Source organism: Bos grunniens, chromosome 19 (assembly GCF_055505025.1).
Source record: "Bos grunniens cultivar Pamir isolate PY7600 chromosome 19, Bosgru_T2T1.0, whole genome shotgun sequence".
Classification (NCBI taxonomy): Eukaryota; Metazoa; Chordata; class Mammalia; order Artiodactyla; family Bovidae; genus Bos; species Bos grunniens.
This window is the reverse complement of record NC_141183.1, coordinates 4,429,408-4,455,959: the sequence shown is the minus strand read 5'-3', so window position 1 is coordinate 4,455,959 and position 26,552 is coordinate 4,429,408. Positions and strand designations below refer to the sequence as shown.

The 26,552-nt window shown below is 43.1% G+C and overlaps 1 protein-coding gene across 34 annotated transcripts in view; it reads left to right on the top strand.

Annotated features, from left to right (window-relative positions):
- Window positions 1–26,552, top strand: part of LOC147350972 (uncharacterized) — a 142,097-nt gene that overhangs the window by 25,228 nt on the left and 90,317 nt on the right. For 24 of the 34 annotated variants that reach the window (XR_015146796.1, XR_015146790.1, XR_015146791.1 and 21 more), the window contains 2 exons: window positions 11,595–11,659; window positions 22,532–22,611. Coding sequence is in view for 2 of the 34 variants with exons in the window: in XM_086355174.1 (XP_086211300.1) it covers window positions 22,532–22,611 (80 nt within the window). In the remaining 32 variants the exon portion in view is untranslated. Of the gene's footprint in view, window positions 1–10,237; window positions 11,074–11,594; window positions 11,660–22,531; window positions 22,612–26,552 lie in introns of those variants that run through there. The other 10 variants (XR_015146802.1, XR_015146800.1, XR_015146801.1 and 7 more) reach the window with 2 other exon arrangements.

Here is a 26,552-nt window from a genome sequence, read left to right as displayed (position 1 = left end):
ACCCATTTAATGAATACTGACTAGTGGCTGGATAAGGCTAGAAATAGAAAGATTATACACCCAAATACTTGGCTTTGGTTGTATCATCTAGTAGGGGAATTATAGAAGGAAACAGTTAGAAAACCATGTCAGAAGGTCAAATGCAGGTATTTTGCAAAACACTTAGTTTTATCTGATGACTTTCAACTTGGCCATGACGTCCTGTTTAGGAAACTAGTATCCTGCTTTACTAAGAGTACAGAAGCGCCTTCATAACTTGTACAAACACCCCGGAATTAACATCTTTTCTGCTCTGTACACCTCACCTCAGGTAGATCTTTGGATTTGTCATAAAACATCCGATTAGTCTGATGCAAACTATGATTCCTATTTCTGGAAGTAGGCAAATGATGCCAAAAGCCATGCTTCATTTTCAGTTCCCTATACTCGTAGTCATGAGGAAAGGAGAGAGGCAATTTCTAATTAATCTCTAATTGTAAAAGCTGTATTTGAGCAGTAAATAAATACTTTCGTCCCACTTAGATCTATAGTCCTAAACATCTTAGAGCAATGAGAGAAGCCCCTTCCCCAAACTGCCTTTTTCTTTATGGACCATTAAACGCACAGAAAACACTAATTAAATGATCATTAGCTTGAGGACGAATAATTATAGATTTACATGTTGCCTTTTATGTTCAAATAGCTGCGTAGGCATCAGCTAATTAATCTGTGAATGAAGAATACTTCCAGTATTACTCTGTAATTAAGACGGTCTCAGGGGGACAGGAGGATTGCCGACGGGGGAGTAAAACCGTTCTGCAAGCCTCTGTAGCGTTTCTTTTGTCATTGCTCAGGTGGAATGGCCAGACCCGGGTTCAACTGCCAACTCATCACTCTCGTTTACAAGTAGACTCATTTTTGAAAGGCCAAAGTTTATAACTGACGAGGAACTGGAAATGAAAACAAACGAGTAACGAAAAGTATTGGCTTTAATCTGAACCTTTTGGGTTACTTTTTAAATGTTTATTCCCCGTGAAGAGTGAACTTGAGTCTGTTTCATGAGATGTGGTAGACTGTTCGTTTTTTCTTCCCTAGTGTAGTCTTTTGTGGAAGCTATTGCAATGTGTGTGCATGTGTGTGCCTGTGTTTGTGTGCATATGGTTAGGTGGTAGAAATTAATACTTTTTTCAGGACTTGATTTTCTGAGTGTTAAGGATTTGTTCCTAAATATAAATTGAGACACTGACAAACAGAATTTTGCAAGTGCTTTGGGGAAGCCAATGCTTGTAATCCAAAAAAGTATTTTGTTCATTTATTGGATGTTGGAAATCTCTTTGGAGTAATGATGGATACAGTAAAGTGAAAGATGTCTTTATAAACTCATGGCCAAATTGTAACAGAATGAGGATCATTAGTTGAAACAAGAGGTTGTCCTCAGTGTTTTCATCTGTATGTAGGGATGGAGGTTATGCTGTATTGAAATGTTCAACTCCTGTGACCAAATGACCATGTACTTTCCCTGAAATAGTTTTCTCAGCTTCAATAGACGTAATAATAAGTGAATTCAAGTTTCTGGATTTGGTTGGTTTCAAATGAGCTTGTGTTGAATGCTGACTTTTCTCCAATTCAGTAACTAGCTTGTATATGAAAATTAAACATTTGGGGAAGTTTTCTCTGTTAATTTTGGAACTTGTAGCTCAGCACTCATTTGTATTAACTTCTCTTCCTAGCCCTACCCCCAAACCCTTCACCTACTTGCAGTAAATTAAAGTGATGATGTGCTTTTAAATTACAGTTTTGTAACTGGGTGTCTTTGGGAGTAGTAACTTAATTTTCTCACTATGAACATGCAGTTTCCAACCTGTCAAGACAAGCATAGAAGTACCAAGCCACACAGGCATTCTGATACGAAATTTGGAAAGTTGAGGTTGTTAGAAGAACTAGAAAGCACAGATTGCACTCAGTTTGGACAAAGATAAACAGAAAACATGCTTTTTTATGAAATCAGAGATTAAATAAGTTGATGGAATCAAGCCTAGACATTCGCATAAGCCAGAGTGGAAAATTATAGACTAAAATACATCTGATATCAAAGAGAGTGACTCTCTCCAAAAGCCTTCACTTTTTATTGGAACCAAGGATTTTTTTTTATAAGCTCAGCAGCTCCTAGGATTTTAAAAAGAAAAATAAAATCCTGCAAACATTGTGGCTTTTATCCAACACTTTTGTGATTTTTTCAAATGACCAGATTTGAAACTTTAATCACCTCACACCTAGGGATTTTTTTATGTGTGTTTTAATTTGCGAGGCATATCCACAGACAAAATGACTCATGAAAAACAGCATCAGCCTAATCTCTCAGTTGGCCCTATTCCTCCATCAAATCGAGAAAGTCAGTTTTGCCTTGGGATTTCAGAGTGTCCCCAAGTAGCCTTTAAATTTATGCAGTGTTCATCTCACAGCTATGATCACTGGTTTCTTTTGAAATGCACTTAAGCTCTTGCTTAAGTAAATTCATTCATGAACAATTATTTGGGAAATTGGAAAATCCTTTTCTATGTGAAACCTTTTTTCCTGGGCCTCCTCCTAACTTGAGATGATGACTCTTGGTTCACACAGCCTGCAGATCCTACTCTGCGAGCTTGTTTTATAGAGGCAGGAGAGCCGGTGGTAATGTAACCTTGACATACACTTGGCAAGTGTGTAAGAGCTAGGATAATGCCTTTGGAGGGTTACTCGTGGCCACTGAAATGATAATCCACAGAAAGTCCCCGCAGGCTGAGCTCTCCTTCGTGGGGAAATAGATGGATTCTAGTGCACATTTTTTCTTAGGAAATCAAGTCTTGATTCTCTCGGAGCTGGTAATGCTAATGTCACTTCCTTTTCCTCAGAGGTAGAACGAACTTGGTTAAGAAACAAAAGTCTATTCGTTAACAATTGAGACTGTGCCCTAAATATCGTGGAAGCCTAATAACAGAAGGAGAATAACAGCATCAACAGTCGAGAAACACAGTCTAGGAGAATTTTGTGCTGTGCTCAGTCACGTCCGACTCTTTGTGACTGCATGGACTGTAGCCCACCAAGCTCCTCTGTCCATGGGATTCTCCAGGCAGGATTCCTGCAGTGGGTTGCCATTTCCTTCTCCAGGGGATCTTCCTGATCCAGGGATCGAACCCACGTCTCCTTTGGCAGGCAGGTTCTTTACCACTGAGCCACCAGGGAAGCCCTCTAGTAAGGGGAGCAGTAGCTATAGACAAAGCTACTGACAAGCTCTGCTGACGTGCTATAGCTTTGTCCCACGGGAAGAGGCTCATTCTAACTACTGTCTTATACCAGTTTAAGGATCCCAACTAGACTAGTTAGCTGGTCTAGCAGCGACCTTGGGAATCCTCAGACTTTAGTTCCCTCACCTGCCAAATCGGGTGGGTAGAGTCCTCGCCTTGTGTCAGCTGCCCAGCTGTCTGTCTTGCCTAGGCTTCTTCCCGTTTTAGTTGTGAAAACCTCGGGCGTTAGATAACGCCTCATTCCTGCACACACCAGTACAGTTGTCACCCTGTTCACAGGAAGCGAATCAGACAACGTGTGCAACATAAAGGACACAGTGCCTGGCGCCCCAAAGGCTTATTTTACCAATAGCCTGGAAGGGATCGAACTTCTACTGGTTTTCTCCCATACATTTTTGGATGTGTTTTTGTAAAATGAGGGAAAGTACAACTTTCCGTAACCAACCATCAGATTTGGTCAGTCTCCCTGGGGAGATGCATGCGCAGTTGGGACAAATTCTGGACAAAGGATATAAAGAGAACAAAAAAACACAAATGCCATTTTAGAGAGACCTGGAGCAAAAACAGGGTACCACACTTGCCTCCTGCACACAGCACCACCTAAGGGGTGGGTAAACCACCGAAGCCACCCCTACCCTCACCCCATGTAAGGAACCAGTTCTCCCTGCTTTGGGGAGCAGGCAAGGGAACCTGTTGCTTGTTCTCCCTTCCCCTGCTGCTGCAGGGACCCTGATAAATAAAGCCTTGCCTGAAGGAAAAAGTAGCGACTGTCCTTTCCCCCCATTTCACATGTGAAGACGCACAGAAGTGGAGCAATGGAGAAAATAACCCGGAGTTTGAAAGTTCGTTGGGTGGAGCTGTGATGCCAGTCAGAGTGACTCTCCTCCTCCCATTCTTCTCTCCTCACCTGTAAAGCGGGCTGATAGTAACTGCTCACCTAACTTGCGGGCAGTGGACAGAATCTGATGAGTTGGGAGATGTTGAAAACACATCAGCTTCCAGGACTTCCCTGGTGGTGTGGTGGCTAAGACTCCATGCTCCCAATGCAGTGGTGTAGGTTTGATCTCTGGTTGGGGAACTAAGATCCTACATGTCGAGTGGCATGGCCAAAAAATAAAAATGATAAAATAATTTTTAAAAATGCATCCGTTTCCAAATATTAGATAAATGTGCCTTCATCGTTCTTTCATCGCTTTTATCTGCTCACCTGTGCTGCACACTCTGAAACTGTAAACATTTTAAGAGGTAACAGGACTACCCTGATTAAGTAGGTCCCCTCTGTAATCAAGGACACGAAGGCGTATTTCCCTGGAGTCATCCCCTTGGGGATGAAATGTAGGGCAGAGAGTTGTCCCGACTCCTCAGGTCAGTGCTGTGTCTGCCTCTACCCCACCCCTCGCCAATAGCATTGTTTCTGTGAGACACAAAACACAAAACGAGGTCGCGGGCATCACTGTCTCTCAGGACAAAAGCAAAGCGAGTCGCTTTGAAGATGGGAAACAGATGATAAAATTTAGGTGAGGATCAAGTTACCATTTTGCAGCCTCTAACTGCAAGCTAATTAGAATTCAGGCTTGTTTCTAAGAAGCTGAACAAACAGTGATGTCCTTAAAAGGAGCACAGCATTTGAGCTTGGGTTTGCTTTGGATGAAAAGGCTCAGCAGAGGTGGTGTGGAGCACACCGTGCAAATTATTCACGATTCCCTGGTCCCTGTTTAGCGCACACACAGACGCACACACTCGCTCTGATTAATGGAGGGTATATATGCACAGTGACATCACCTTTGGAGCTCAGAGCGTTAGGAGCCTCACCAGGTGTGGCTAATTTATGTTCCGGTGTGGACAGGATGGTCATTAACGACAGAGCCAGGTTCGGTTTCCTACCTAAACCCAGCACCTCTGCTGCCCCGCCCCTGGCAGCATGCCACACCTGCGGAGCCTGCCTTTTCCTTGTTGGGCACGCGAGCCTTTCACTCGTCAGAGGCCCAGAGCACTTGGGAAGCTTCAGATGTGTGTCAGTCAACTAACGGAAGCCGTGTGTTTGCAGAGTGGGAAAGAAAAAGCCTGGCATCTTAAGGGTCTAGACATGTCTCACTGTAAATGGGTCTAAAGTAGAGACTTTTTTGAGGCCTTTTCTCGGTAGATCTTTGGCCACCCTGCTGTTTAACAGTTGATAATGCTATTCAAATAACCCTGCTCCAAAACAGGAATGGCCCTTTCTCCAAGGGCCAAGGAAGCAGCTGAGATTTATTGAGTACCGGTTTTATTGTTCAGTCGCTAAGTTGTGTCTGACTCTTTGCAATTCCATGGATTGCAGTACTCCAGGCTTCCCTGTCCTTCACTATATTGAGTTTGCTCAAACTCATATCCATTGGGGTTGGTGATGCCATCCAACAATGTCATCTTCTGTTATCCCCTTCTCCTGCCTTCAATCTTTCCCAGCATCGTGGTCTTTTCCATTGAGTCAGTTCTGTGCATCACGTGACCAAGGTATTGGCGCTTCAGCTTCAGCCTCAGTCCTTCCAGTGAATATTCAATGATTTCCTTTAGGATCGACTGATCTGCTCTCCTTGCTGACCAGGCAATCTCTGATCATCATTATAGTAAGAAATTGCAGTGCGTATTGGGTCCTGTGCAATTTCTTACTATAATGATGATCACATAGATTACATCTGCTGTTATGAATTTAGTGCATATACCTAATAAGAGCTCTGTCTTCACTGATTTATTTAACCCTGACCCTAGGTGGGGAGGTAGGTGTTGTCATCTTCATTTATGGAAAGGACACACTTCTAATTGAGTAACATTTCTGCTGGTGGAGAAGAAGTGCAGGGGAAGAATCAGTACAGTTTTTATACGCTCCCTCATGGGACAGCAGATTGGAAAGATGGAGGTGATCTCCCCTGGTGGTTGTGAGTTTGATCCCTGGTCTGGGAAGATCCCACATGCCCGGGGCAGCTATGTCTGCGCCCCGCAGCTACTGAAGCCCTCTCGCCCTAGAGCCCATGCTCCACAATAGGCCCCTGCAGTGAGAAAGCCACACACTCGAGGAAGCCCTCTCACAGCAATGAAGACCCAGCACAGCCAGAAATAAGTAAATATATACAGAAATAAAATTTTTCAAAGAAATTATGATTCTAATTTTATAGCTCAGAGAGCTGAGATTTAGAGAATTGGATTGAATTTTCCAAGGACATGTGGCTGGTTAAATGACAGTGGAGGGATCTTAGCACAACATTTAAAAATAGTCTGGTTGGTCTTCTGTGCTTTACCACAGGGCAGTTTCTGTGATGAGGAGGATTTGATGTCCTGATAGACAGATGAGACACACACTTCATGAACCCCTGTAACAGCATAGACATAAAGAGAAGGAAGGGCTTCCTGGGTGTGTAGAGGTAAAGAACTGCCTGCCAATGCAGGAGATTCAGGAGATGTGGATTTGATACCTGCGTTGGGAAGACCCCCCCAGAGAAGGAAATGGCAACCCACTCCAGTATTCTTACCTGGAAAATTCCAAGGACAGAGGAGCCTGGCAGGCTGTACAGTCCATGGGGTCACGAAGAGTTGATTGCAAATGAGCACCAACACGCGACGATAGGGAAGCAGTTTGGAAAGAATTCAGGTATTTCATGGAAATGTCAAATTACCCAAGCAGTCATTAGGGAAACAATCGGAAATCTTTTGGACTTACTATTATTTTACATTTTGTTTTGTATCTTTAGCCGAAAAACAATGTCAGAATTTCAGTGGCTGAAAGTAACAGAGGCGTATGGTTTATTTGTACTACACAGTCACCATGGGTCAGCCAGCAGGAGCAGGGGCGCCTGGAGTGGAGTTGGGGGGATTCTGGACCACTTTGTCTTCACTCAGGGTGCAGGCATAAGGCAAGAAGCAGGGCTACTGTCCATTGGCTCTGAAAATTTATCTTCCGCTTGAAGGGCTTTCTCCTTTGCTCTCATGCCATTGGCCAAAGCACATCTCATGACTGCAAGGAGGTAAACATTGGCGATTCCACCGTGTGTATGGAAGGAGAAAGCCCAGGGTCCCAGGAAACAAGTAGCTTGGCAATCACAATTTTATAGACAGAGAGAGAGGGATGTAGAAGACAGTAATCTTCTCAGGGATTGGGAACCCCAGAAGTTTTAATCCTTCCCAGAAGGGAAGGAGTAAAGGCCTGTAGCTCCTTGCTCAATTTGGATAAATACAATAGTAAAATTCCACAATCCCCTTTTCTTTCTCTGGGATTCCCGCCCCCCCCCCCCCTTTTTTTTAATAATTCTTTTGTTGTTGAAGTATAGATGATATACAGTGTGCAAAGTGATTGTCCGACTCTTTGCGACTCCATGGACTGTAGGCCGCCAGGCTCTTCTGTTCATGGGGGTTCTCCAGGCAAGAATACTGGAGTGGGTAGCCTTTCCCTTCACCAGGGGATCTTCCCAACCCAGGGATGGAACCCAAGTCTCCCGCATTTGCGAACAGATTCTTTATACCACCTGAGCCAAGGGAAGCCCAAGAATCCACAGTTATATAATCAGTTTTATTACAGATACTCTTTTTCGTATTGTTTTCTGTTATAGTTTATCAGTATAAGTTGTATATTTACAGTATATGAATATACTGTACAGTATTGCCACAGAATATTGAATGTAGTTCCTATGCCCTACAGTAGGGCCTTCTTGTTTATCCATTCTGTATCTTACATGGGTTGCCATTTCCTTCTCCAGAGGATCTTCCCAACCCAGGGATCAAACCCGGGTCTCCCACATTGTAGGCAGATTCTTTCCCGCTTGAGCCACCAGGGATGCCCAGATATTAAAGCCTACATCTGCCACGCCCAGCCTCCCCTGTGCTGCTTCTGCTTTTCTGCTCTCACCTCAGTCCTGGCTGATGAGACTCTTCCTTCTCTCTGGAGGGGCCGGACTGATGACTTCTTCCGGCGATCATCTCCAAGCCGCTTTCTTGGGCAGTTTCGTAAGCTGCTTGACATCTGAACTGTCTCCATGTCTGAATGGAGCTAAACGGTCTTACATATGGCTGCAGGCAAGGCCTGCTACTTTGCAGGGAGATTACCCTGGAGCTTGGCTTCCCTTTACTGAATCTCTTTCCCAGCCCTTCCTGTTGACCATCTCTTTCACATGAGTGTCTGATTTCTGAACAGTGAGATGAAGGTGACCACCTTGGGGACCAAGGGGTTCGAGCACATCCAGTTAAAAAGGCAGGTGAACCTTGGGAGTCGTCTATGGGAGTCATCTAGCCTGTGGAACTTCCTTCATATAAATAATTTTAAAAGCAAATTGCCTTGCTGAGGAGCAGCCCCCACACCCCCGGAAGTCCACCCAGCGCAGTCATCCCGCAGTGCAGTCTGGCTCCTGGCACCTAAGGCCCCTCTGTCCCTTCGCTCCACGTCACTGGCTCTTAGCAGCTTCATCCTATTTGGAGATGAAAGGCTGTGTCTGAAAGGTCAGTTCTGATGATGCTGGCTGTTTAATTAAAGTCACCTGAATTGCTCACGTCTTTATTGCAGTCATCTGAACGCCTGGTTTAGTTCTGATACACAGGTCCCAAAGGAGTAACTTTGACATTTCTTCAAAAATTGGTTGCAAACTGAGCTGCTTTCAAAAGTAAGGTCTCATTAAAAAAAAAAAAAAACACTTCCTTCTTTTTCTTTTGTGGTTCATTAGCATCTTCTAAAAAAAATTTTTTTTTTTTCTCCCTCTTTCTATTGGGAACTAGAGGTATTTCACCCTGGCTTGCCAAATGATTTCTATCTCAGTAGAAAAAAGGACTTGCTATTTCCTGAAAATCTACCACCACTACCCTCCCCTCTCCTCTTTTTTTTTTTTTTTTTAATACGTTTGTGCTGGGAATCAAAGTCAAGTAACTTGATAATGAGTTAATGGAAACAAATTAATTCTGTCTGCATTTAAGAGAGAGACAGCTTGGCCTCACAAAGTTATCTTATATACTTCTCCAGACTTGACACTCTCTGGGTGTAACACTGTTAGAAAGTTTAGGTATTTAGGGGAAATAAACAAGGGTACACGCCTTTCCCACTGGAGTAAGGTGATTATGTACGTGTAAATTATTCAGATAATTTTAGGGGAGTGGGTGGGAGAAATGTCATTCCAACACATCTGGCTAATTGCATCTAAATTATCATTTTGACCCTCCTGTTCTGTGGACAATTTGCATTAAGTCCTAGGATACAGAAGAGGAATTTTAAAGAGCGTTTGTGTGACAGCTGCAAAAACAGTATTTTAATCATCCTAGGTCTCTCCTCTGGGATGGGATTGTGTGTGGCAGTTGGAGAGGCGTCCTGACCTTCACCTCCCCCTCCCCTGTGCTAAGCCCCTGTGCTCCCAAGGACAGAGCACACACACTAGATAACCTTTCTGGACTTGGAGGAAGACTCCCAGTTTGAGTAAATATGCATCTCAAAACTGGCAGGTTTCTGAACTCTTGTGGAGCCACTGGAAAATGTTACTCCTAAAGTGACTTGGAAAAAAGTCGTTCAGGGTCCAAGAGGCTACGCTTTGTGTTTCCAGTTGTGTCAAGTCTTTGACACAGGAAGATGGTGGTAATGCACCGGCACTGATCGCTGGCTGGCGGGTGACGGGGAATGGGGCTGGAGGTCTCAGCCTGCCAGTGTCGTTGCTTAGGGTTTGCTCTTACTCTTGCTTTCCAGAGAAGATCAGATCAGAACACAGAGTGAACGAGATGGTAATAAATGGTGCCATCCCCATAGCCTTGGGTGACTTCCTCTTGTTGACTAGCTTCGCAAGAGCCACACACAATGCTGTGAGTCACAGGCACTTTTCTTGTTTCCCAGTGCCTATAACAGCAATGTTGACACTCCTTTTTTTGTTCTTTTGTTGTTGTTTGGCCGCTAAGTCGTGTCCAACTCTTTTGTGAACCCACGGACTATAGCCTGCCAGGCTCCTGTGCCCAGGTAAGGATACTGTAGTGGGCTGCCATTACCTGCTCTGGACAAAAATAAATATTAAGACATCTTTTTTTTTTTTTTTTCCTGCTCCTCTCCCTCCATTAGCAGCTCGTTCTTTCTTTCTTTTTTAAAAATCAGTTATAATTGTGATAACCACACAATACACTTGCTTTACGTGTACAATTCAGTGATTTTGGGATGTGTTTACAGAATTGTGTAACTATCACTGCGGGCATAGAGCTTTTGTTTTTGTCTTGTTTTTGTTACTTGGAGTATGGGTTTTAGTTCCCCGGCCAGGAATCGAACCCATGCCCCCTGCATTAGAAGCACAGAGTCTTCTGCTGGACTGCCAGCAGCTCTTCCTAATCAACAGAGTGGATGATGTTTCAAAACGACAGTGTAGGGGGAAGTTGGAGATGTATCTGAATCTACTCCTCTTTATCCAAGACTCTTCTTTTTCTTCCTTATAAAAATCTCCAACGAGGCTATATACTTTTTTCCTTCATCAGTTTAAGAATTTGTCTTAAGCTCAGCTAGAGATTTAAGGCTCTCATAGACTGAGATGCAGTTCTTAAGCTAAAGCTTCATTATTTACAGAAATGCTCAAGTTGGACGTTTCACATCCATTTTATTTGAAGGATGTTTTCCAGATCATTTTGCTTCTTTAGGGATCTCATTCCAAAAAGTGTAGGGAGGGGCATTCCACTTTACAGTCTCAGCCAAGACGTTGCATAAACCTTTACGCCCACCTCTTTTTAGGGTTCCCTCCATGCGCTTGATTGCTTTTAGCCGGGAGGTTCATAAGCAGCTCCAGCTGAAACCACCCGAGTCTCCGAATCTCCCTCCAGCTCTGGAAGTTTTGATGAGGTGACTTGGAAAAGGGATGGGTCTGTGGCTGAGTTCTGAAACCCAGCAGACTGCAGGAGTTATTTGCCTCAGGATTCTGGGGTTTGAGGTGTTTGGCTGTTGGTCTAGAAATGACAGAAAGGGAGAAATCTGGTAGGCCAAAGTGAGGATACTGGCAATGCCAATGGCATTCAGATGGGTGGGGAGGGGTGAGGGCCAACCTCCAAATAACGCTCTTTTCAAACTCCTGGGCCTTTGCATCCTGAGTCTCCAGATTTCACTCTCAGCGTGCATGCTGAGTCATTCCGTTTTCTTCCTAGGGCTTTTCAATTGGCCTTGGAGGATAACAAGTCGATATTATCTGCTAAAGGCAAACTCAGGCTTGTTAGTGCCAGGGCTATTCAGTGTTGAGAAAGTGGCCACGAGATCTTGGGAAAAGTGCAATAGAGAATCATCGAAGCATCGATGTAGGTTATCTAAACCAAATCCTCCTCTTCCCAAGTATCTGGATACCTTTGGTTAATTTTTTTTTTTGGTTTCAGTTATCCATGAATCAGATGAGCAGAACTGTATTTTGATGATGTTACTTGAACTGCAAATGATCCAGGTAAATGCCTATATTAATTCTCTTTACATGTACGAACACAACATACTTTCTCGTGGTCTATTAATAGTAAATGTGTTCCTTTTAAATTTTAGCCAGTTTTCATAATAAAGTAGGGAAGCAGGGAAAGGATACAGGAAACTTAGGATAAGACATTAGAAACCTTGAACTCAACTTTCCTATCAGCTATATGATCTTAGGACAGGAAACCCCCTACATACAATTGAGTTCCATTCTGAGAGCATATTTGTGAGTCCAGTTTGTTCAAAAGTCCAACATAGTTGGCCTAGGTACCCAACTAACACAATTGGCTACATAGGACTGTACTATAATAGGTTTATAATACTTTTCACACAAATAATATGTATTAAAAATCAAACACAGAAGGTAAATGTTTTCAGTCTTATAGTACAGTAGAACAGCTGGCATATGCCAGGGCTGGCATCAAGTGAACAGCCAGAAAGGGGAGGAGGAAGGGAAGCTGGGAGATGGTATAGCTGAAGGATCGTCAGCAACAGGAGTCGGAGGGCAAGGTGTGATGTCACGCACGCACCGTGTGGTGTTGCGTTGGTGGCACAGGTTCCGGTTCCCGGATGGATTCAATACTGTCTACCCACTTGCTTCCAGACACCCTGGGCTTGAAATAAAGATAAACTGAGCCCCTCTGTGCTCTGTATGATACCGTACGGTGAAGTACACACAAGCACAGGCACTCGCAGAGGATGTACGCACGTGACGACGCACACGAGACGTGGGAACCAACTCATGCAGCTGGATGTGCAGACGCACGTTGGCGTCTTTGAAAGTGCGTTTGTAGGGGACTTACTGTAAAGCTGTTGAACTTCTCTGAGCATCAGAGATCTTCAGTTAGAAATGGCCTAAGATTCTGTGGCAAAATAGAAACACCAATGAGGGGGGCACCACCGATTTCTGTTGCCTCCATGTCACGCTTGCTTGCTTCTCTTTTTGACATTACAGAATAGTTAACCATACTCTAGCCAGGATATTGAGGTAAGAAGCAATAGTTTCTTTTTTTAAAAATCGAAGTATAGTTAGTTTCCAGTACCGTGTTAGCTTCAGTAGAGTTGCTAAGTCACTTCAGTCTTGTCCGACTGTGCGACCCCATAGACAACAGCCCACCAGGGTCAGTAGAGTTACTTAAAAGCAATTTGAAAAAACATGTAAAGTCAGAGATGGGATTTAGGGGTACCCTTCCTGGTGTTTGCTGTTGTTGAGTTGCTCAGTTGTGTCTGACTCTTGCGGCCCCGTGGACTGTAGCCCGCCAGGCTCCTCTGTCCATGGGATTTCCCAGGTAAGAATACCTGAGTGGGTTGCCATTTCCTTCTCCAACACTACCTAGAGTTATACTTTTCTCCTCCAACACTCAGTCCCTTTTCAGGCTTTCCTGGAGCTCACTTGAGACTTCTTCATTCGGATTAATAAAATTTTTTCTCAAGAATCTTTGGCAGTTACCGGAATTAGTTTCCTAATTCTGCCAAAACGGGCTTGCCTGGTGGATCAGACGGTAAAGAATCCGCCTGTGATGTGGGAAACCTGGGTTCCATCTCTGGGTCTAGAAGATCCCCTGGTGAAGGGCATGGCAACCCCCTTCAGTATTCTTGGTTGAAGAATTCCGTGGACAGAGGAGCCTGGCAGGCTATAGTCCATTGAATTGCAAAGAGATGGGTACAACTGAGTGATTAATACTTTCAACACACTTTCTGCCATAAAAAATGACTATAAATTTAGTGGTTTAAGGCAACACAAATTTCTTATCTCATAGTTCCTATAGGTTAAAATTCAACACGAGTCTCACCAGGCTAAATCCAAGGTGTGGGCAGGGCTGCATTCCTTCCCTGAGGCTGTGGGGAAGAAGCCCTTTCAGGTTCAAGTGGCCAGTCTAATTCAGCTCCTTGGAGTTGCGGGACAGAGACCCCTGTCTCCTCACTGGTGGTCAGCACAGGGCCATTGGTATTCCTTGGTTCATGGCTCCTGTCCTCCTTCCTCCAAGCCAGCAACAGTGAGACAGGTCAGATTTCAAGTTCTGACCTCTCCTTTGGTCTCCTTTGTGGGGCTTACTTCTTCCACTTCATCCTTTCTGTTTGACTGGTCTACCTCATTTTTCAGGGCTCATGTGATTACATTCGGCCCATCTAAATAATGGGCTTCTCAGGTGGTACTGGAGAAGGCAATGGCCACCCACTCCAGTGTTCTTGCCTGGAGAATCCCAGGGACGGGGTAGCCTGGTGGGCTGCCATCTCTGGGGTCGCACAGAGTCGGACATGACTGAAGTGACTTAGCAGCAGCAGCAGGTGGTACTAAGAGTCAGACATGACTGAGTGACTTCACTTTGACTTTTCACTTTCATGCATCGGAGAAGGAAATGGCAACCCACTCCAGTGTTCTTGCCTGGAGAATCCCAGGAACGGGGTAGCCTGGTGGGCTGCCATCTCTGGGGTCGCACAGAGTCGGACACGACTGAAGTGACTTAGCAGCAGCAGCAGGTGGTACTAGTGGTACCTACCTGCCAACAGAGCAGATGCAAGGACTAGGGTTCAATCCCTAGGTGGGGAAGATCCCTGGAAAAGGAAATGGCAACCCACTCCAGTATTCTTGCCTGGGAAATTCCATGGACAGAAGAGCCTGGCAGGCTAGTCTACGGGGTCACAAAGAGTTGTACAGGACTGAGCGACTGAGTACACAGCACTTCGGGATAATCCAGCCTCTTTTCCCTATATTAAATTCAGCTGATAGCAGCCTTACTTTTCTCTTCAAAGACATTTCATGGTAGTACCTAAAGTAGGGTTTGATTGAATAACTAAGGTATAGAGATCATGTGGGTGGGAAGAAAGCTTCTTTAGAATTTCTGCCTAAGAAACTGTCGTGTGTGTTAAGTCACTTTAGTCATGTCTGACTCTTTGCGACCCCATGGACTGTAGCTTGCCAGTTCCTCTGTCCATGGGATTCTCCAGGCAAGAATACTAGAGTGGGTTGCAGGACCCTTCTCCAGGGGATCTTCCCAACCCAGGGATTGAACCTGAGTCTCTTATAGCTCCTGCATTGGCAGGTGGATTCTTCACCACAAGCACCACTTGGGAACCCAAGAAACTGTCCCATAGGATGACATAAAGCTATTATCAGTCATAGCACCCACTCCAGTATTCTTGTCTGGAAAATCCAGTGGACAGAGGAGCCTGGTGGGCTACACTCCATAGGGTCGCAAAGAGACAGACATGTCTGAAAAAACTGTCCTATAGGATGATACAAAGCTATTATCAGTCAACAGCAGCTTTATGGAATTAGTCAAAAGGGTGGATTTCTAGTGTCAGTACCAGCTGAAAGGGAGTCGAATGCTTTTTAATGCTAAATGGACATTATGCAGATTACTTCTGCATTTGAGATCAAGGATTAGAATTTTTTGGCAGAAAGCATATGAGGGCAGCAGAAATCTCAGCTCAGTGGTGTAGACAAAGAGTCACCTGTTGGAAAAATACATTAAATGAGAGAGATCACCTAGGGGGAAAATAATTTACTTAATGCTGTTCTGATATGTTTGAGGTTGAGAGGTATCTACTGACTTATAAATACAGTGTCATAAAAATATACACTGCCTTCCATTGAAGCATTGCTTTGAAAATAAATGTATTTATTTATATATTCAAAAAAATGTGAATATATATTAAAAAAATTTTGCAGATTTGCATGAGCCAAGTATGGGAGAAATTCTTCTCCTTTTTATTTTCCCTAGATCTTTAAATTGAGTCCAATTACTGCTTAAGTCTAGCACATAAAATACATTCTTTATAGCACTATATATAGTTTTATAAGCTTCCCTGGTAGCTCAGTGGTAAAAAATACCACTGCCAATGCAGGAGACACGGGTTCAATCCCTGAGTTGGAAAGATCTCCTGGAAAAGGAAATGACAACCCATTCCAGTATTCTTACCTGGAAAAATCCCATGGACAGAGGAGCCTAGTGGGCCACAGTCCGTGGGGTAGCAGAGTCACATAAGATTTAGTGAATAAACAACAACATAGTTTTATAGGCATGTAATGTTTAAATATAATATATTGTTTCAAAATATCTTCAAAAGATGAGAATTCATTGCCTTCTTTGGTGACATAACACATTCTACATATGTATCTGTTTCTATATGGAGATATAAAAATATATATACAGATACAGATAGATAAGATTAAATGTAGAAATTGATAGAAATATGCTATGTTATCGTTAACAAGCCATAAACCCAAGACTTTGCATCCTCAAACAAAAGCAAATGCAAATTGCATAAGAAAAAAGGACTGTTATAGGTTTGGTATTCACCCAGATTCCATTATTACACGACTCTTTCTTTTTATAATCCTTCTTGGTATTGATGTAGATTTCATTCAAATATTCAGACCAAATTATTCCCCAGTTGCACATCCTTTTCAGGGCAGTGGGAAATGTACTCCTTTCACATGTTCATTTTTGTGGTCATCAAGGTTTCCTGTCCACTGTCTTTCTTTGAATTCCCTTTGGGCTACTTTTGGCCTGGGTTTGCAGGAGTGACTGGAAGACAGTCTTGCTTTTGATAAAAGGCATATCATTTCATCAGGTCCCACATGTTCACAGAGCCTGGCCTACCCACAGTACCTGGGGTTTTCAAATCATACGTTAGTCCAGGTCAACTTGACTATTGTCCGGTGTTCAGTCCTTGACTGGAAGTAACAGGACTAAGGAAGAAAAGAAATCACATCCTGTCAATAAGCGCTGCAAATATTTAGTGTGGCAAGCTCCGTGTTTTCTTTCTTATGAAAAGCTGATTAATATTCAGTGGTTGAAGGTTAATACCCCATTCATTTTATTCACTTTACATCCTGCACACAGCAGTGACTGTTCCAATTTCAACTCCTAATTCATACAAATCTGGTTCCAATCAGGAGATTAGTAACTTACTGCCTAAGCAGAAACAAATCACACAATTGCTAAGCTTATCTTTCTACCCATGCACAGACACATACATGTGCTTGAAATGGACTCATTCATGGACAGAGGCAAATGCACATATACCAGCAAAGTCCAGTCACTGTGGACGTACTTAGAAAGTTTTATTTGCTTACACAAGCATGTGATAGGCATAGAAGAAACTGACACCAAGAAAGCGTCATCTAAATATATTCACATGTGCAGAGGTCTTTAACCTGAAGTCCTCTATATTACAAGTATTTCTATATTGAATCATTTTTAGAGATACTAGAATGCATCATCATTTAAAAATCCCTGTACTGTGTTCTTTTGTGGAATGTGGTATTATTTGGGCGTTGTCTACCGTATCTCGGTCTCCTTTTTTTACTGATTGGCATTTATGTTTGAGAGGTTGTCATGAAGTTGACACCATGTGTTTAAGAAGGTGAAACTGTAGCAGGATGAACTTGAGGGTAGTGATCATAAAGATTTTTCTGATCATGGAAGTAGAGCTTCGAAACAGGTCACCAGAGAGGGAGGGGATTTGCATTTCCTGAAGATCTTTTGAAATTGTATCTCGTTTGTCTGGAAATGATTAAGGACGGTCCTGCAGGGGTCTGTTTTAGGCTCCTTGCAGCTTTAGTGAGTCTGTGACGTGGGGAGATCCATCTGTGGTCACTCTGTAGGAGAGATAAGTTTATGTGGACATCTGCATTCTGGACAGGAAGGAGGAGAGGGGAAGGACATCGCAATTGCATTTTCCAGATGATGGCACGCAGTGTTGGAACTGAAGAATTAAGCATCACGGGGATTGGCCATCTGATGGTGGGCATAACAGAGGCTCAAGTTTTTTTACTTCTGTTTATTTCTGCTCAGTATGACATAACAGTTATGCTGCTGAAAGTTGATACATTGGGAGTAAGAAGAACTTTCAATACCATAAGTACTTATTTGGGAGCCTCGATTTTGGTTGTGATTTTTATTTTCTTTTTTTACCAAAAGGATATTGACCAGAGCCTTGAAGAGATAGGAGTCAGTGAGATGATATTTCAGCTTATTTGAAGACCTAGAATCCATCTGTCACCCAGAAAGATCTATGAATTTATCTTTCTTTCCTTTCCTCTTTGACACTTACATTAGGGGGAAAAGCTAAGTACAGAATTTGGGGCTAAAAAACAACTGCTCCCACAAGGAAAGGGCTTCCTTGGTAGTTCAGCAGTAAAGAATCCACCTGCCAATGTAGGAGACTTGTGTTGGATCCCTGCGGCAGGAAGATACCCTGGAAAAGGGAATGGCAACCCACTCCAGTATTCTTGGCTGGGGAATCCCATGGACAGAGGAGCCTGGCAGGCTACGATCTGTGGGGTCGCAGAAGAGTCGGACACAAGTTAACGACTAAACAAGGACAACCACGAGCAAATAAACAATCCTGTCTTAGAGTCGCGTCTCTTCCTCTTACTAGGCTTCATGGTCTTGGTCTCTCTTCATTTCGGCTGAAGATGAAATAATGGAATAGGCAAAGATGACAGTTGGTACCTTACAGGCCTTCATGGTGGCAATTGGTCAGGGGTTTGTTGTGACGACTATGTGATTTCTGTTTGTGAAAATGTGAAAATATTATGCATCATTATTATTTCTTGGTGCAGTTGTATTTTACATGGTCTGGATGTTTTTCTTTGCCTGTGTCTACTTATCTGCAAGACTCGAGCTCCAGTCAGCTACCAGCTGTGTTCTCTGAACTTTTCAGCAAAGTTGTGCACATTTTCTAGCTTGCTGCTGAAGGCCTGTGTCGGCAATATTCTGAGAAGCTGGAGGAGTTTCTATCAGCAAGAACCACATTTCTAACAAAAGTTTCAACTTGCCTGTCAAGACACTTGAGGATACAAAGGCCTAGATCTCAGATGAATATCCCTGAAAACTACATTTCATTCATGGATGCTAGCTCAGGCTCATCTGGGGAAGAACTGGAAATCTTCACTGGGACTTTTCTAACCACTTTCTGACCTGTATGGTTTCTTGTAAATTGTGGTTAAGTGCATACACTTGACATAAAATCTATCATCTTGGGACTTCCCTGGTAGTCCAGTGGCTAAGACTTCAAGCTCCCAGTGCAGTGAGGGTGGGTTCAATCCCTGGGTGAGAACTAGATCCCACATGCCACAAGTTAAAGTTTTCATGCCCCAACTAAAGATCCTGAGTGTTGCAACTGAATAAAGAAAGGTCCTGAATCCTACAGTGAAGATTGAAGATCCCGCGTGCTGCAACTAGGACCTGCTGCAGCAAATACATAAGTATTTTTTTTTTAATTTACCATCTTAGCCATTTTAAAATGTGTGGTTTTTAAATGTGCAGCCATCACCCCCATCCAACTCCAGAACTCTTTTCATCTTGCAAAACTGCAGCCTTTTCCCCAATGAACAGTAATAACTATTCATCCCCCTCCACCCCAAGCCCCTGGCAACACCATTCTACCACCCTTCTCTCTGAATTTGACCATAGTGAGGGACATCCTGTGAGTGGAATCGTACATGTTCATCCTTTGGTGACTGGTGTATTGCATATAACATCATGGCTTCCCAGTGGCTCAGTGGTAAAGAACCTGCCTGCCAGTGCTGGAGACTTAAGAGACACAGGTTCCATCCCTGGGTCAGGAATTCCCCCTGGAGAAGGAAATGGCAACCCACTCCAGTATCCTTGCCTGGGAAATTCCATGGACAGAGGAACCTGGTGGGCTACAGTCCATGGGGTCTCAATGAGTCAGACATGACTTAGTGACTAAAGAACGACAACAAGCACATCCTCAAGGCTCATCCGTGCGGCATGTGCCCCACCCCCACCCCTTTTTGCGTGAGGCTCGAGTGGTAGTGATGACCCGCAGAGGTATTTGGGGGCAGGTACCAAGATCCCCCTGTTTGGAATCTCTATGATGTCACTGGGCACTGACAGGGCATGATAGCAACGTTAGCCTCCGTCCTAACTGGTGATGATAAACCACGATCAGCAGCTGCAGACTTTCGGGGGTTCTGAAGAGAATTCTAGGAGAGAAGGACAGCGGGCAGAGAAGCACATGCCCTCCTCGAACTGGAAGTGAAGGAGGCAGCCCCTTCACCTGGACTGGAAGGCTGGATGTGCTGGGGTTTCTCCTTGCAGAGGGGGAGTTCCATTTTCACGCTTTCTTTTAATTTCACAGACGGCATCAGGAGGGACTCTGGCTGGTGGAAATACTATGTTCTCTTCCTGCCTTCAGTTAACTGTACAAACTTGTAAAAAAAAAAAAAAAAAAAACCACCCAAAAAACTCAAGCTCCAGCACGGCTCCACACAGGGTGTCTAGCCAAAATGCAAAGTGTTACCACAGTGCACAAGCAGACCGTGTTTTTCAAGTGCGGGAACAGAGTGAGGTGCCTTTCAGCACCTTTTCCAGCACTTCTTTAAAAATGATTTAAACTGGAGGCAATAGCATCGAATGCTGAGCATCTGACACTCAGACAAGACTTAATGAATCGTGCACTTTAACAGCATCCTCTGCAGCCACTTCACTTGGCGTCCGTGGTGGTGGTTCCCCCCACCCCCCACCCCCCACCGAAACATTTGTTCTGCAGACCGTTTGCTTGTCGGAGTCTGCTGGGCAGCTCTTAGTTCGTGGCGAGGAGAACTGGCCTGGGGGAGGTTGCCGAGCCCAGTTCCTCCTGCGTCCAGTCTCTCTGGATCTGAATTTCAGAGCAAAAGGACAACAGTGTTCCTTAGGAACCAGACTCAGAACCAGTGTTAGTGTCTCCCCAGTTCGAAATCTCTTGCAAAAAATATAAGCTACACAATCCAGTGTTCATCTTAACCCTACAACATCCAGCATTGTTGTTTAACTGACTTGAATTGAAACAACAAAAATGTGAGTGATTTTGTGGGTAGGAACATTCCAGTACTGGGAAAAAGATACCCGTTCTGCGTCTTCGAGTTAGAGCAAGTCATTATCTTCATTGTCAGAAATGAAGCCTCTGCTGGTGAAGTCTGGCAGCATTGCTCACAGCTTGCCTGGCGGTTGTTAAGGACACAGGCCGAGTGGAGAGGGTCTGCGGGACTCCGCAGGGCCGCGCCTCAGTGTCTCCCCACCTTCCGGAGGCTCTCTGTCCGCCGCAGCACCCTTGGCTGCAACGTATGTAAACGATTTCATCTTTCAATCCAATCTTTAATGAGATACTTAATACAGACCTGCTGTTAACATGATGTACATGAATTTACTGGCAGGCAGAGCTGGATTTACATCACTCTGAAAATCAGATGTTCTTTGTATCAGGAAAAACCTTTAAAGATGGAAAGGTTTTCCTTCTGAATGGCAGGTGCATCCTTAAGTGCACACACCCTGTGCACCGTTGGGGGTCAGCCTCTCTCAGATGCCAGATTCCACTGTGTGATCGTTTCTTTGCAGGCTGCTCCATGGAACAGGAGTTAGGTTCTAAACCAGTGGCCAGCACAGTAAAGTCTGTGGGCCAAACTGGGCCCACTGTCTTTGTTTCTTTTAATGGCCATAGTGCAGGGCTATAACTGATATGGGCTTCCCTGGTAGCTCAGCGGGTAAAGAATCCGCCTGCAATGCACGAGACCCTGGTTCAATTCCTGGGTGGGAAAGATCCCCTGGAAAAGGGCTAGGCTACCCACTTCAGTATTCTTGGGCTTCCCTGGTGGCTCAGACAGTAAAGAATCCACCTGCAATGCGGGAGACCTGGGTTCGATCCCTTTGTTGGTAAGATGCCCTGGAGAAGGGAACATGTATCTGCTCCAGTGTTCTTGCCTGGAAACTTCCATGGACAGAGGAACCTGGCAGGCTGTAGTCTATGGGGTTGCAAAAAGTTGGACGTGACTGGGCGACTTCCACTTATAACTGATATATGAAAAAAATAGCACGTTTTTCAGCTCATTTTCCTGAGCTTTGCTTTATACTTCTTCACTGATATTTCGTTTTTTTACGAATTGTAGAACTACAGCAGACTTCCCTGATGGTCTAGTGGTTAAGAGTCTGTGCTTCCTGTGCAGAGGGTGAAGGTTCAGTCCCTGGTCTGCAAACTAAGACCTTGCATGCCTCATGGTGTGGCCAGAAAAAAATAAAGCCACCTTGTAAAAATTAGGCCTTATATATTTTTTAAAAAAGAATATCTGACCTACTCCCATAATTTACATTTTAAGATAACACTGTCCTCAGGCATGAGGTCTTTACAACCTCCAGACATTCTTTGGATTCACTGGAGAGTATATAACTTCATTGTTAACACTAGCAAGCGGGTACTCTTTCTGCCCCCTTCTGATGCCTATGTCAGAAGCTTTCTCTATCTCCTTTATACTTCAATAAAACTTTATTACACACACACACACACAAAAAAAGAATATCTGTAGCTACCCCAAGTGAAGCAAGTCTATTGGTGCCATTTTTTCCAACAGCATTTGCTTCCTTTGTGTCTCTGGGTATCCTGTTTTGTTAATTCTTATGATGTTGCAAACACACCACCAGCAAAGACAACTCCCTTGAAGGCTCAGATAATGGTTAGCATGTTTTAACAATAAAGTATCTTTTAAGGAAGGCATATGTATTGTTTTTATAAATATAATGTGATTGTACACTTAATATAAGGCTACAAGTATATGGTAAAGAATCCACCTGCCAGTGCAGGAAATGCAGGTTCGATCCCTCAGTTGGGAAGATCCCCTGGAGAAGGGAATGCACCCCACTCCAGTATTCTTGCCAGGAGAATCCCATGGACAGAGGAGCCTGGTGGGCTACAGTTCATGGCATTGCAAAGGAGTCAGACACAACTTAGCCACTAAACAACAATAAAACAGCAAAATATGTAGTGTTAAAATCTTTTTTATATCCATTGGGAAAAACAAAAAAATTGCCTATGACTCATTATTTTGGAATTTTCCTTACTACAGTGTCCTGGAGCCAAACTTGCAGTGTCTTCAAGGTCTGCCTGTGTACAGTAAGAAGTGTTTGGACATTCACCATTATCAAGGTAACAGATACATGAATCCCTTCCAAATATTTCCTTGTGTCCCCCCACCTTTTTTTTGGGTGGGGGGGTGTTGTTGCTGTTTTTGGTGTTTTGTTTTTGTGTTTATATTTTGACAGTAAGAACAACTAATATGAGTTGTGTCCTTTTAATAGATATTTAAACAAAGTGGTTCAATTGATACAGAATTTTGGATACACAAGATAAATATGTTATAGAGATCTTTTGTACGACAGAGAGTCTTTAGGTAACAATATCCTATTTTTCCACAGCTGGCTTTTTGTTTTTCTTTTGGTAAGGCCCACAAGCTAAGAATGATTTTTACATTTTATGTGGTTGAAAAGAAAAATGATATTTTATGACGTGAAAATTATAGAATTAAAATTACAATTGCTGTGAATAAAGTTTTATTGGAACACAGTCACCAATGCCCATTCATTTATGTGCCGTCTGTGGCTGCTTTTGTGATCGAATAGGAGAGCTGAATAGTTAGGATTGACATTAAGACTTACAGAGCCTAAAACATTTACTCTTTGGCTCTTTACAGAAGAGCCTTGGCTTACCCTGCCCTAGAAAGTTCATAAGCAACGATCATGCTGATTATGATGATGATGATAGTGACTAGGGATTGCTGATGGCTTCTTTGCAATAGGTATATATGCGTATTGACTGCCTTTTTATTAATAGCGTGTGGCCTGTAGTATATTAATTTTCACTTAAAATTATATTTGCTAAGCATTTATGGGATTGTCACCCATGTGGACTCTGTCTACTCCTCTAAATGTGAACTTTTTACATGTCAGTGATTACTTGGAAGGATTATTTTTTTTAATCTTTCAGATTTTATTATATCCCCAGATGTTCAGTGTTTTATAAATTAGGTAAACACATCACAAAACTGGTCAATCATCAGTATTATCAGGGAAACCTAAAAGGTGTCCTGGGTTAATGAAGCAGGGTCTGGGAATGGGGATGGAACCCAGAACGTCTGCTTGTTGGTTTTCATTTTTAAATTCTACGGGCGAAGCTAAAACTCAGCCTGACTTGGGAACAATTGGCCAAGATAATTATTTTTATACTTTTCAAAGGGATATTATTGTAGATACTACCTGACTTGGAACTCTTTGACAATGAAACTGAGTTCCCTATTTTAATCTTTTATCTTCAAGCCCCGCCCCCCACCAAAGTCCCCCATCTCCACTGTTGTCATGGTAACAGGACTTTGTACCCAGGGAAATGCCCAAGCCTAGTTGCTTGACTAAGTAGATGGCACAGTTCCTGATAACATGTATTGACTTTCTTCTGCTCCTTAGGAAAGAATTTCCCTATGAAAATAAAATTGCAGCCACAGAGCATTGAATTCTTATTTTTTTTTTTTAAATTGGAGTGTAGTTGCTTTACATTCTTGTGTTAGTTTCTACTGTACAGCAGAGTGAATCAGCCACACATACACATATATCCACACATATCCCCTCTTCCTTGGAATTTCTTCCCGGTTAGGTCACCGCAGACCACTGAGTAGAGTTCCCTGTGCTATACAGTCGGTTCTTATTAGTTATCTATTTTTTATGAACGTTGAATTCTTATATGAAACCATTTAGAGCAGTCTGGGGCTGGCCCCAGTTAAAGCAAGCATTTTGTTTCTGGCCAAATTTTCACAAAAGAGTGAGATTGACCTTCATTGGAACCGAAAATTTCCACCTGGCCTAAATGTAACCTCCCAGATAGATGAGGAGATGTTATCAGCAGATTTAATGTCTGTACTTTTATGTTAGTGTTCTAATTCTTTTTTCCTTCAAGCTTTTAGGATTAATTTCCCTAGTTTATAGGCTGAATGGAAATGTCTCAAGGTCCCTTCGGCTCCTTTGGATGAAATAATTAGCTGCACATGCTATCCACCAGCCTCTATACCTGGGCCCCTCGTTAGTTTCAAATCTCAATTTAATTTCCAGGAGAAATAGTTCAGGGTTTCCTCAGACTTAGCAATTGAATCTGACCAACTGCAGGGGGTCTCATACTCAGACTGCCTTTTTCCTGGCCCCCAGTCCACCTCTTACCCCACGCCCCCCAGTCTGATCTCTGTAAGATTCAACTTTGCTCCCTCTGTGTTTGTAAATGGGACAGACCAGAAATTGTTTCCTGAAAACCAAGGCTTTCATTTGCTCTCTTCCTAATTTGCTCCTGGAGTTTGATTTAAAACAAGTAAGCCCAATTTGAGGATTATAACCCTGGAAGAGCGTCTCAGAAAGCTCTCGTATGTACGTGTAAAACATCTGAAACTAAAATTGCATCGCAAGTCAGCGGTTGCTGTTGTTCAGTTGCTAAGCTGTCTCTGACTCTGTGACTCCATGGACTGCAACGTGCCAGGCTCCCCTGCCCCTCCACCATCTCCTGGAGTTTGCTCAAATTCATGTCCATTGAGTCAGTAGTGCTCTTCCCCATCTCACCCTCTGTCGCCCTCTTCTCCTCCTGCCCTCAGTCTTTCCCAGCATCAGGGTCCTTTCCAGTGAGTCAGCTCTTCGCATCAGGTGGCCAGAGTGTTGGAGCTTCAGCTTCAGCATCAGTCCTTCCAATGAATATTCAGGGTTGATTTCCTTTAGGAGTGGCTGGTTTGATCTTCTTGCAGTCCAAGGGACCCTCAAGAGTCTTCTCCAACACCACAATTTGAAAATCAACTATACTTAAAGTTATAATTAACTTGAAAAACAAATGTAGTGTATAGATTATACAATAAAATTTTTTAGTACAACAATTAAAAAATGAAAAAATTAGCTTATTTTGAAGAATACATCTTTATGGCATACATACTAAAATATTATGTAGGCATATAATCTGTTAAACATGTGATATTTTACATTAGTTTCCTAATTTAAAGTGTCCAAAATTCACTGCACTCCGTAAATTTTTTATCAGACTTGCTTGAGTAGTCTACATTTATTTATTTATTTGGGGCTTCCCTCGTGCCTCAGCAGTAAAGGATCTGCCTGAAAAAATGATGTCTTTCAAACACATGGCTAACAAACACATGAAAAGATGCTCAGTATCACTCATTATTAGAGAAATGCAAATCAGAAATACAATGAGATATCATCTCATACCTGTCAGAATGGCCATCATCAAAAAGTCTACAAACAATGAATTCTGGAAAGGGTGTGGAGAAAAGGGAACCCTCTTACACTGTTGGTGGGAATGTAAATTGATACAGCCACTATGGAAGATGGTATGGAGATTTCCTTAAAAAACTAGGAATAAAACCACCATATGACACAGAAATCCCACTCCTAGGCATATACCCTGAGGAAAGCAAAATTGAAAAATACATGTGTACCACAATGTTCATTGCAGCGCTATTTACAATAGCTAGAACATGGAAGCAACCTAGATGTCCGTTGACAGATGAATGGATAAAGAAGTTGTGGTACCTATATGCACAATGGAATATTACTCAGCCACAAAAAGGAATTCACTTGAGTCAGTTCTAATGAGGTGAATGAATCTAGAGTCTGTTATACAGAGTGAAGTAAGTCAGAGAAAGATAAATATCATATACTAACACATATATACAGAATCTAGAAAGATGGTACTGAAGAATTTATTTGCAGGGCAGCAGTGGAGAAATGGACATAGAGAACAGACTTATGGACATGGGGAGAGGGGAGGAGAGGGTGAGATGTATGGAGGGAGTAACGTGGAAACTTACATCACCATATAGTAAAATACATAGCCAATGGGAATTAGCTGTATGTCTCAGGGAAGTCAGACAGGGGCTCTGTATCAACCTAGTAGGATGGGATTGGGAGGGAGATGGGAGGGAGGTTCAAGACGGAGGGGACATATGTATACCTATGGCTGATTCGTGTTAAAGTTTGACAGAAAACAACGAAATTCTGTAAAGCAACTATCCTTCAATTAAAAAATAAATAAAATTTAAAAAATGATGTCTT